At 29.4% G+C, this 11,406-nt stretch overlaps 2 protein-coding genes and 1 long non-coding RNA gene across 10 annotated transcripts in view; 1 reads left to right on the forward strand and 2 right to left on the reverse strand.

Moving 5' to 3' along the window:
• The window catches only part of LOC102674815 (solute carrier organic anion transporter family member 4A1), a 46,813-nt gene extending 38,605 nt beyond the window's left edge, over positions 1-8,208 (reverse strand). Inside the window, exon 1 of one of the 3 annotated variants that reach the window (XM_031515344.1) lies at positions 8,082-8,208. In XM_031515344.1, coding sequence (XP_031371204.1) covers positions 8,082-8,100 — 19 coding nt within the window. In that variant the 5' untranslated portion in view covers positions 8,101-8,208. Of the gene's footprint in view, positions 1-4,196; positions 4,523-8,081 lie in introns of those variants that run through there. The other 2 variants (XM_031515345.1, XM_006609973.2) reach the window with 2 other exon arrangements.
• The window catches only part of LOC102675212, a 49,637-nt gene extending 40,742 nt beyond the window's left edge, over positions 1-8,895 (forward strand). Inside the window, exon 5 of the long non-coding RNA XR_420925.2 lies at positions 8,527-8,895. This is a non-coding gene — a long non-coding RNA (uncharacterized LOC102675212). The remainder of the gene's footprint in view (positions 1-8,526) is intronic.
• LOC102674678 (dynein assembly factor with WDR repeat domains 1-like) overlaps positions 7,954-11,406 on the reverse strand; it is a 4,654-nt gene continuing 1,201 nt past the window's right edge. For all 6 annotated transcript variants that reach the window (XM_031515351.1, XM_031515350.1, XM_031515347.1 and 3 more), the window contains 6 exons: positions 11,033-11,236; positions 10,016-10,138; positions 9,492-9,676; positions 9,093-9,222; positions 8,541-8,839; positions 7,954-8,293 (listed from right to left, as the gene is read on the reverse strand). In XM_031515351.1, coding sequence (XP_031371211.1) covers positions 8,097-8,293; positions 8,541-8,839; positions 9,093-9,222; positions 9,492-9,676; positions 10,016-10,138; positions 11,033-11,236 — 1,138 coding nt within the window. In that variant the 3' untranslated portion in view covers positions 7,954-8,096. The remainder of the gene's footprint in view (positions 8,294-8,540; positions 8,840-9,092; positions 9,223-9,491; positions 9,677-10,015; positions 10,139-11,032; positions 11,237-11,406) is intronic.

An 11,406-nucleotide genomic window follows, 5' to 3' on the forward strand; every position in this document is an offset into this window, starting at 1 on the left:
ATACTAAAAAAAAAGAAACCAAACAATTCCCTAGTATATCCAAATAATTTTCAACAATTTTAAAACGATTAATAAATAAAACTCGAAAATACTTTCGAAAATACTAAAAAAAAAGAAACCAAACAATTCCCTAGATATAGATGAAAAGACAATCCCCTTATAAAATAATCCGAAAATATTCATCGCCGTGTCCATCCTCCCTTATCTCCGACCCATTCGTCCCAAATCTAATTACCCTTACAATTTGTACGCGCGGAAATCCACCAGCCTATAAATCGGGCGAGAGAGAAGCCGCTTTATCTCTTCCGTACGCTCAGAGTCAATGCATAGAACCATCCACCGTTGTAGAACAGTCTGTATCTCGGTTTTTATTACCGAAGGAAGCGCGAATTCGTGCTTTATCACGAGGAGGATAGGACCACCCACCCGTTCGATTCGAATGGTAGAGGAAGGAGCGACGTGTGTATGCTGACAGGACACTTTATTTATCGTTGCCTCCTTTTGATTTTTTTTTTCTTTCTTTCTTTCTTTCTTTCTTTCTTCCTTTTTTTATGATTACGAACGCACAGATATATCACACGCGTATATCCAGGAAAATATTCGACGTGTTTTCGATGTGGAAGGAGGAATTTTAAAGCCGATCTTTGGAAGCTTTGGAAGAATTTTTATTGGGATGTTGATAAATCAGAGCTTGGAGCAATTTTTTTTTTAAGAAATTATTCTTTGAGAACGATGAAATTTTAAGTAGATAGGTAACTTGGGAAATGTTCCTTTATGGTCCAAAGTTTTAGAAAAGTTAAGTAGAGGAAGTGTGGATAGAGAGGATATAGAAAGAAGTAATTTGAAATATCTTTGAAATTTCGATGATTCTCATCTTGGAATATAATCTAATCTAACCATACTTCATTTGTGTATTTCAAATAGTATACAATATACTACAGCAATTTGACAATTAAAATGATATTTCTATGATAATCAATACCTTTTCCTAAACAAAAACGCGTACGTTTAAATTTTTGGCTCCAAATATATCAGGCAAAAAATTTCTACGTGATTCGTGACGCGTTTAGAAACATCTGAAACGTTGTTGTTTCGTTGCTGCACGACGTGTCAGAAAAATGCCCGGCTATATATTAAAGAGGTAAATCTGGATCGCTATACAGGGAGAAATTTGTTGGAACGTATGCACTATGTCTCGTGATATACCGAGCAGATTAAAATAAATATTTCAAGTGGTGCAGTGCGTATTACGGCACGGCCAAAACTTTCTCACCGATGATATATATACAAAGGATTATATACAAAATATATACAAAGGATTATATACAGATCTACTAGAAATGTTTACTAACCTGTGGACAGTTTTTGCCAGGATACGTGGCAAAAACGAGGCACGTGGATGGATTATTATAAGTGAAAACCGTGGGAATGTTGTTGGAACAAGATTAACTTGTTAAGATGTTCGACTGTTTGGTTTTATCTTCAGCTTTATTTTCGGTCGATGGATTCTTTTCATAGATTATATATATATATATATATATTTATCGTCCGCATTAATTATTTTTTCCAACAGCAAATAATTATACAAGAGATTGTTCCCTTAATTAATTCGCTTCTGTCGCGTGTCTTCTCCCTTTTCTCAGTGACGTTGCTAATTAAGGGCGCAACGAAGACACTTGTACCTTGTCCAAGGTGTAAAAAATAGCTCCATTTTATTACTCAAAGTTAATCTCGATTGCAACAATGATTTCGTGAATTTTTCCTCCTTCATAATCAATAATCCCTGATCTCATTTTAAGACAATAAAAATATATGTTATTAAGAGGATCAATCAAGTGTAATATTTTGGGTTCCTCGAAAGTTAGATTCAATTACCTATGACCTAAAACGGAAATTGGAAATGCATTTCCAAAGTGCATTCTTTCGATTTTTCAGTTTTTTTCTTCTACTCGTTGAATTCACACTAGATCGATTCGCTTGAGGCTGAGACGAAGATTCTTGAGATTTTCTAATCGTTTTGTTTGCTTTGACGTGGCTAAAATTGACGTCGACAGTTTCGTTGCTACTTTAAATAAGAAATAGTAGATTCGCGGGATATACACTCGTGAACGATTCGTTGGCAATTTTTTTCATGATAATTTTGTGATTAAGTTATTATAGTTGATTATTTAAATCATTTTTGGAGAGATTGATCATATTCATCGTATATTAAATTGTAAAATGGCACAGATAAAATGCGTATTCAACATTAATTCTTTTATTTTGATCGAATTTGCTGAAAACCATATTTTTGGTGTCAATGTTGCAATATACATATTGCAAATAAAAATAATATTTTTGAATACAAAAATTTCACATGGAATTCGAATTAAATATCCGAATCATTAAATTTAAAACTGCATTACACTTAATCTGCATTAAATCTCCTCCACTCTTTTATCCAATCGATATCATCCCTTTGATCCACTCTTTTACGAAATTCTTTAATTACTCATTGCCTCGAAGCAACGCGAAATAATCGCTCGAATCGATTCACCTTACAACGAGATCGTTTCATTGTAAAGAGATTTCCTTTCTCTTGGACCACAAAAGTACGTGTCAGTTTAATAAAATACACACTGTAAAACCGGTTTCCAGAGCTATAGAATTGACGAGCACTTGTAATAATTTTAGACAAAAAAAAAAAAACTAAAAAGTTTAATATTTCACTTAAATACTGTTTAAACATGCTATTTTAACGTTTAACCTTGTGCAAATTTGAAAATGCTTAAATCACGAACAAATACAATTTATTATTTTAATGGTGAATGATGAAAATAAAAGATGCTTCAAATAAAAATGAAAAAATTTAGGTATTTACTTCATGTACGTAAAATTGATATTTTTATACGTTTTATTAATTACAATTATAATTCTAGAATCATCAGGAAAAATAATATTTTTTAATAAATCTCATTATAATTAATACGTTTATGTATTATAACGATATTTTTTACTCAATTTCTTTTTCTCCTCTTAAAATATGTATTATAAGTAACTAGGTCACGAAAGTGATAATTCTTTGAAGCATCTAGGCTCGTAAAAGTATGCAAAGCCCTGCATTATATCACATTATAAAATGTTAAAATTAAAAATTGCGTTTGAAATATTGTTTTTCCTATATTTCAATGAAATCTACCTCGAGATAATATTTTTATGATTTCTAATTAATATACGTACTTGAAATACTATTTCATTACTATTTAAATGTTACTTCATATAAAAGTTTATTTGCAAAATAATCCTTTATCGATCGAAGAATGGAAATAAATTTTCCATTTATTTTTTTTTTTTTCACCAATTTCGTTGAAAAAAAAAATGGACGAGTCGATTCCTCATCAAAGTCTCCGAACACGATATTTACATTATGATTATGACTCTCTAATGGCGTGAATCCAGATGCAATTAGCGTGATTACAGTTTAATCGGAGCCATTATGAGATTTGATGACACTTTGACGAGAAACTAAATGTACATTCGCGGAAAATAGATTGGAAAATAATTTCTTATCAAATTAGATGTTTTTACATTTTTCTGAATCATTGTTTGTTGCTTATCTCGAGTAATTATTATATCTGTTCTTGTTTACAGATAAGTATGACATGCGTTTTCTAATAAGACTGGAAATATTACACAAGGATAAACTGAATATATTTATTTCATTTCGATTAAACTGTTTTGAAAATTTTTGTCAACTATTTTCTTTTCTTCTTCGTAAGAAAAATTCTTTTCACGTGGAATAATAAATAAATAAATAATTAAAATAAAACTAAATGTAAATTTCATATATAATTTTTCTAAAAAGAGAAAACAAAAATGAAAATCGAGGATATGAAATGATATAAAGAAGAAACAATGAAAGAAAAGATATTTTGAAAACTGTAATACCTTCTTCATATTTCAGAAAGACATTTCCTACGTCTTAAACAAGGCAGTTTAATTTCTTAAACATTATGATATTTAATGAAATGACATCCTCGTGCAACGTATAATATGCAAGGACGTCAAACTTTAAATATTTGCGATAAATCGCTATCTTATGATTACCGATAAAACTCGTAACCTGTATTTTTTAACCTGTGTTTTAGAAAAATTTTAATAGAGTTTCTCAATATTCGAATATTATTTCATTAAATTCATAATTTAATAAACAATACCTTTACGTGCACCTGTACTCCATTAGTCACGATCTCCCATTAGCAAACTTATCCACTTGTTTTCTCAAATTACGCCACCAATCTTCTTCAAACTTTCACGTCGATTACTTAGCCTTGAAAAATTCTTACGTTATTTCCTTACACAAAATTGGATATTCCAAGCGAAGGACGTACGATGAATCGATCACTATTCTTTACATTGTTCTTGATCGATGGCACACTCGAATGTAATTTCTTTTCGCGCGTTTGAAGAGTTCACGAAGAAAAACAATCCTCGTCAATTTTTAAGCATTCTTTAATTTTAACTTGTCGATATTTTTAATCTTTAAATCCTATTGATACCTTTTTAAATTTTTATTATCAGACTGTCATACATTGAAGTATATCTGTTGAATCATGAAGTCGTAAATCTCACGATTCAAATGTAACAAGGATCGTTTTATTCATAAATCCTTGATTAAAATACGATTTGAAACAATCGAAAATAATTCTTTAAATTACATTTTTTTCACCAATTTCAACACCAAGTTACTTGCATCATCTCTTTTCTTGGTTAAACAAACGTTATTCACTATCAAAACACACGGATCCATATTTATAAAACGAATTCTTTGCGAAATTGTATTTTAATTTCTCATCAAAAAAAAACTTTTTAACTCTTCAAGTTTGGTCTTAATTCTTAATTAATACAATTAAATTTCTTTTTTTTCTTAATTTTTCATTCACTGGATATTCACGAACAACACGACTTTTGTCTCATGAAACAAAGACTTTAAAAAATGACCGTTCCCAATCATGCGACACTGTTATACAGACCGAGTAGAGAACACCGACTGAGACAGTAGAAACGTCTATTCGCATAAGTATACAATCGCGAATGACTTTCGAGGTAGTTTCTCCCACTCATCGACACGTTTCCATATATTTGGTATTTCTCAATGATCGATGGATATACAATCCTTGTTTGAAGATTATGAAACTTGTCACGGCAAATTTTTTAAACGATTTTTCACATTTATTTACATTTATTTATGTTTTTATTCAAAATAATATTAATTCGTTTATTGTTCAGTGTATTTAATTAATTCTATATCATGTTGAGACAATTAAGAAAACGATTGTTGTAATAATATATTCCTATGTTGATTTATTTATAATTTTTTATTTTATTATTTTCTAAATCTTGACAATAAGATTACAATTTTGTATAATTTCTCTCCATTCTTTCTGCATTCTATTGTTTCCTTCTCGTTTCCTTTCATCCACCACTCGTTCCAATTTGATACAATTCTTTTTTGTGTTCTTCCATACAATCTTTTGTGTATCATTTTTAAAACGTGCACGATATTTAAAAATTTTTAAAAAGTTTTTTTCACAAATACATTCGAAATCAATAAATAACAGGGATCAATATAATATTTATTTCGTCAATTACTTTTTAGAAATTATGCGCATATACACTTTTATCTTCGACATCCACGTAACGTAAATATTTTGCAAATTTCAATCAATATATATTTGAATTTATTACACATCTCATACCGATATTAAACGATAATAAGCTTTAATAAATTCCTATTAATAACGACAATACACACATTCATTTTGAATATAAATTAAACCAAATATAAATCACAATTCATACGTATTAATTTCACGTAGGAAATTTAAATTAAATCTTTATTTTGCAATTATTAACATATATTTTTCATCTCGCAATTAAATCAAATTACTCGAAAATTAATTTTTAATATCGTTTCGGAAACATCCTAATCTTTTTCGTACAATAATTTGTCATTTCACGATATAAATTATTTATTTATTCGACTTCGATGAAAACACATTCATTCTTCATTCTAAATATTATTTCGAAATGTCGTTTTCTTAAACAATTCCAATTATCCGTTTTGCCTCAAATTTTTTGAACAAGGAGCATCATCGTTATTTATCGAATAACGATTAACATTAATTAATATCATTATCTGCAAATTATTATTTGATATAAATTTCATCCAGATCTGAATCCAATTATGAATAATTCTTGCTTCGCATACAAATTAAATGATAAATTATTTTAGAAACAACACGTCTGTTCAATACAGCGAAATCGAATTCCAAATTTTAAAAATTGAAGTTGCCACTCTTGTCACTGTCTCAAAACACAGAATCTCGTTTCTCAAAATTTAAATTGAATTCATTTTTCCAATGATCTTTTTTCCCTTGTTCATTACAAATACAAAAAAAATTACGAATATCAAAATTAACATTCATTCTTGTAATTTCCTTTAACGGTGTGATCCTCTTCACAAACTTTCTATCGAAGATTGAAACTTTATGAATTATTAATGAAATTGATTATAATTATATCCGAATTTGATAACTACAATTATTTAAATAATCTTTTTATTTATCCATTAATCTCTTCAAAATTTTTGCAAACTCAATCAACTTCTTCTCTGCAAAAAATTGAATTAAAATTATCGCAGCCAGGAAGAAATAGCCAGTCGTTCCATATATATATAAAAGAAATAACATTTCTTCGCGAAACGAGGATCACGAGTGTTCATTTTAAAATTATTATTATAATTGTCTCCTTAACCGCCACTTAATCGCTGTTGATAATGCTGACTGTGGAGAGTTACGCAATTTTTAGAACGCGATATTGTTTTAATTGCCGTGCAATGCAACGTAGGTGTAATACCACTCTTTAAAGGGGGCGACTTTTAATTAAACGTCCCGCCACAAGTATTCGTTGCGAGTTTCGTTATAAAACGACGCGGTGGTTTTTCCGTTTTGATGGAAACCGTTGCTAACAAATACCATCTCCTCGTTACGCCATAACGGGTTTAATTTAATATATTTAGAAATTGTGTGAATAATTGCGCTTTGCAAACAATTCACTTGCGGAGATATTGCATTCCGTACAATTAAGCTCATTTTGTTATTTACAATTGGATTGCGTGTTGCGATACATGCGTATATTAGGATATTACACATAAAATATACATTGTATATACAGTGTTTCTCAACTTCCTTCTTGACTGCAATACTCTTTTTGCAATATGCAAAAGAATTATTCTCTGAAAGATTTGATCTTTTGCATTGTATTCCTCGAATGAATAAACAAATAAATGGACTTATGAAAATGAATTTTTCTGACATCTTTTTAAAATATGTCGATGTAATTATTTTGGAATAAATGGATTTTTAAAATCGATATAAAATAATAATGGCGATCTTTGATAAACACACTGGAATAATATCTGGAATAGTACAATTTGTAACGTTGTTGAGTTTCGAGAATTATATTTATTTTATGCTGAGAATATTATATTAGATAATACACAAAATATTGCAAATAGATATTAATTTGTAATTTATATAAATTGTTTATTTAAATATTTAAAATTTAGATTTGAATAGAATTTAATTATAAATTACAAAAAAATTTATTTCAAGCAATGGTGTTTATCTACTGTAATTTATAATTAATTTATGTGATCGAATATCTTAAATATTGAATGTTTTGTGTAGATCTGTGTTTATAATATTTTACAATAATTTTTATACTTTATTCTTTTCTCCACATTACTTATTTCTATTTAAATCTCAAATTATTTAAAAATCACTTACAAAAATGTAGGATTCCTCTTGTACAATTTAATTTCTTTAAACACTTTCACTATAAATTTCTAGAAAACTTGAATACCAATTATAATTTGATAAATTTAAATTATATTAAAAAAAATACTTTTATTTCAATTGAAAAAATATTTAAGAAAATATTCAACCTTAATCTACAAAAGAATGAATAATATTTTAAAGTGCATAAAAATATACGACATAAACAATGAACAAAATTACAAGTAAGAGCTAAGGGCACACCTGAAACCAATCGAGTCATCTCCAAATCATGCAAGTGTTATCTTTACTCGCTGTGATAATAGTATCGCCATTATAAGAAAATGCACAACTGAACACGTCGTCTGTATGACCATCTAATGTCTGTATGCAGCATCCATTTTCCAAAGACCACAATTTCGACGTTCTATCCAAGGATGATGTCAGTAAATGTTGACTATTTGGGCTGAAACACACTGTATCAATTTCCTCCATTATTTTCTATTAAATATTTCCTCTCTCTTAAATTATATCCTTTATCTTTATTAATAATCTTTCTAAATTATATATATATATATATAATATTATCCAACATCAACTTATATCCTTGTCTGCATTATTCTATTTACTTTTTCCTATAAATAAAAACTAATTAAGATATTCATAAGGTGATCAAGTTTTTCTAATAAATTTGCATTATATGTAACAGGACGATTGAATCACCTTTTGAAACCTCTTCTCGATGACCTTTCATCAATGCCAGCTGTTTGAAATTGGTGCTCACATCCCAAACTCTGGCTGTGGTGTCGCTGCTCGCAGTGGCCAACTTTTTCCCATTGTTGTCGAAGGTCAGGTCCAGGACCTCGTCGTCGTGTCCTCGAAATGTGGCCAGGCACGAGTTCATTTTCGTGTCCCACACTTTGGCCGTTTTATCCATCGACGATGAGGCGATCAACGAGCAATCGAAATTGTAAATGCAGTTCGATAATTCGGATCGATGACCGATTAACACGCATATGCGACTGGAAAAAAAGTAAGTAGAGAGTAAGTAACAAGGAAATAAAGAATATATGAAGTATATTAAAAACTTTATTTATTTTTCTCTTTGGGATTTATTGTTTTTTAATTATTATTTTTAATTTTCAAGATTTCGATTGAAAAAATAATATTTGAAAAAAAAGGTATGTATATTTGTAAATGGAATAAAAGTTAATTTCAGATGATTGGAAATAACCGTATTAAATTTTCTTTCTCTTTTTCTTAAAATAAACTCACGTGAGAATCCTCGCATCCCAAATACTGACAGTGCCGTCAAAAGAACCCGTTATTATTTGATTTCCATCGTTGTTGAAGTGTAAAGCGATTATTTCTGCAGTGTGACCTCTCAATATCCCTAATTCCTCACCTGTTAAACGAATTTTTATTTTACTTTAAAAAATCCATATCCTCGAATCTCATTGCTCATTTTACATTCCTTTAAAGATTAATCTTTCGATTAATTTAACTTGAGTATTATAAAATTGAGAGTGAAAAATGCTATATTTCCACAATTTTAGAGAAAAACGTATTAAAGATGGAATTAGATAACGAATGGATAATTTTATTAAATTTTATTTGCAAAATTCATATTAAATAATGATGTTAAATAATAATTTTCACTCTTAATGTAGATACCTGTTGTTATGTCAAATATTCTTGACGTCATGTCTAAAGATCCAGTTGCAATTTTCGTATAAATTGGCGAGAATTTGGCAACAACTACTTCAGCATTATGACCCCTCATAGTTGCCGTGCAGTGACCCGTCCGAGAACACCAAATTTTTGCAGTTTTGTCGAAGGAACCCGTTACGATTTTGTCTCTAAAAATCGAATATCATATAAAAAAATTAATATCAACAATTAAATACTTTAAAATCGAGAATATGTTTTAAATTAAATTAAAATCCTTCTTCATTACGATTTATTATTTTTCAAATACATAAAAGAAATCATCATTTTTTTAACATTTAAACAAAAAATATTTCATCTCGATTTTTTTGTTATAAAATAAAATATGAAGTGTTTCAAGACGTTCTGTACAAAGGGACTCTAGATAGAGATATTTCGTCGGCAAAGAGTGCATGAGAAAGACTATATCCTCGTTTCCGGTCGACGACAGTACAAATGAATTGTAAGAGCAATGGTTAAACGAGACGTACGAAATTGGGTTGTTGAAGGACACGGTGTAGACCACATTCTTATGGCCTTCGAGAGTAAGAAGCTCCGTTCCACTGTCAATGTCCCAAACTTTACACGTTCTGTCATAGCTGCCTGTCAAGCATCTATTAACAAATTTTAATTTAAATTGTGAGAATATAATTTTATTAGATTATGTATTGAATCAGATTATTACTTGAAAATTTGAATAAAGATACAATGTTGTAAATTATATCTTTAAGCAATAATTCTTTTATCATCTGAAATTGTATCGAATTGTAAATAATTTTTCTCAAGTTATGAACTGAATAATGAAGTAAAATTGAAGGAATAAAAAAAGGGGTATTGAATTTAATGACTTCCGCATTTCTGTTTTCATCAAATTAAGGATGGAAACAGTTTTAGATACTAATTTGCAAGAAACTTTGTTAAAGATACATTTCCAACAATCCCAGATGATAAAGGAGTTATTATTCTCTTTGTAAAAACTTTTCAGAGGAATGTAGACGGTAATTCTGAAATAGATGGTCAAACTTTAGAAGCTTATCCCGCTCATTTTAAGAATGAAATAGGTAATATGAACATAGCACCACGAATGTTCACGAGTTACTTTTGCAATAAACTTTTACCGTTACCAGTCTCTTGGATCTTCTTTAAGTCGGTTACTTAGACATTGTAAGATTAGATAATTCTATAAGAATATAAATATTTCTTGAAATATTTTTATAATGCAACTTTTTAAAATGCTATTACTTTTATCTATTCAATTTTCAAACAAAAATATTAAAATAATTGAATGTCTACACTACTATTAAAATAAATAATTTTGAATATATCAATAGTTGTAATATATACAACAATTAAATATTGAGATTTCAAATTTTAAACCCAAAATAATTTATATTTTATATTAAATATAACTTCGTCCATCCATTTCTGATTTACCTGATTACATTACTTTTAATTTTTAATGATAAATAAATTTAGAATTGTGGTGGGGCAATCTTAATCGGGAGTACCTTTTACCTAGTTTATCGAACGCGATATTCGTGAGGGGCAGAAGATGGGTCTGCAAGGTCTTGTATTTGTAGTAACGCTTCGGGTTTGTATCGCAAACTTTGGCTTGCAGCTTCTGCAGGGTCTCCACTAACTGCTCCATTACACTTTCGGTTATTACAGGCTCGGCCGCTTTTATGCTCTCCGCTAATGCTCTTATGTCCGTTCTGCAAAACGACACGTACACTCCACTAGTCTACTTGCCGCCAAGTAATTATACACCTACGTGCGCTCTCTCTTTCTTTTTTTTTTTTTTAAATAATTCAACGAGCTTAATTGTGACGTGCGACTCTAACGTTTCCTCTTCTTTTCTTTCTGTTTTGATTTTTTTTTTTTT

The sequence above is a fragment of the Apis dorsata genome, unplaced genomic scaffold (assembly GCF_000469605.1).
Source record: "Apis dorsata unplaced genomic scaffold, Apis dorsata 1.3 scaffold_67, whole genome shotgun sequence".
In the NCBI taxonomy this organism is placed as follows: Eukaryota; Metazoa; Arthropoda; class Insecta; order Hymenoptera; family Apidae; genus Apis; species Apis dorsata.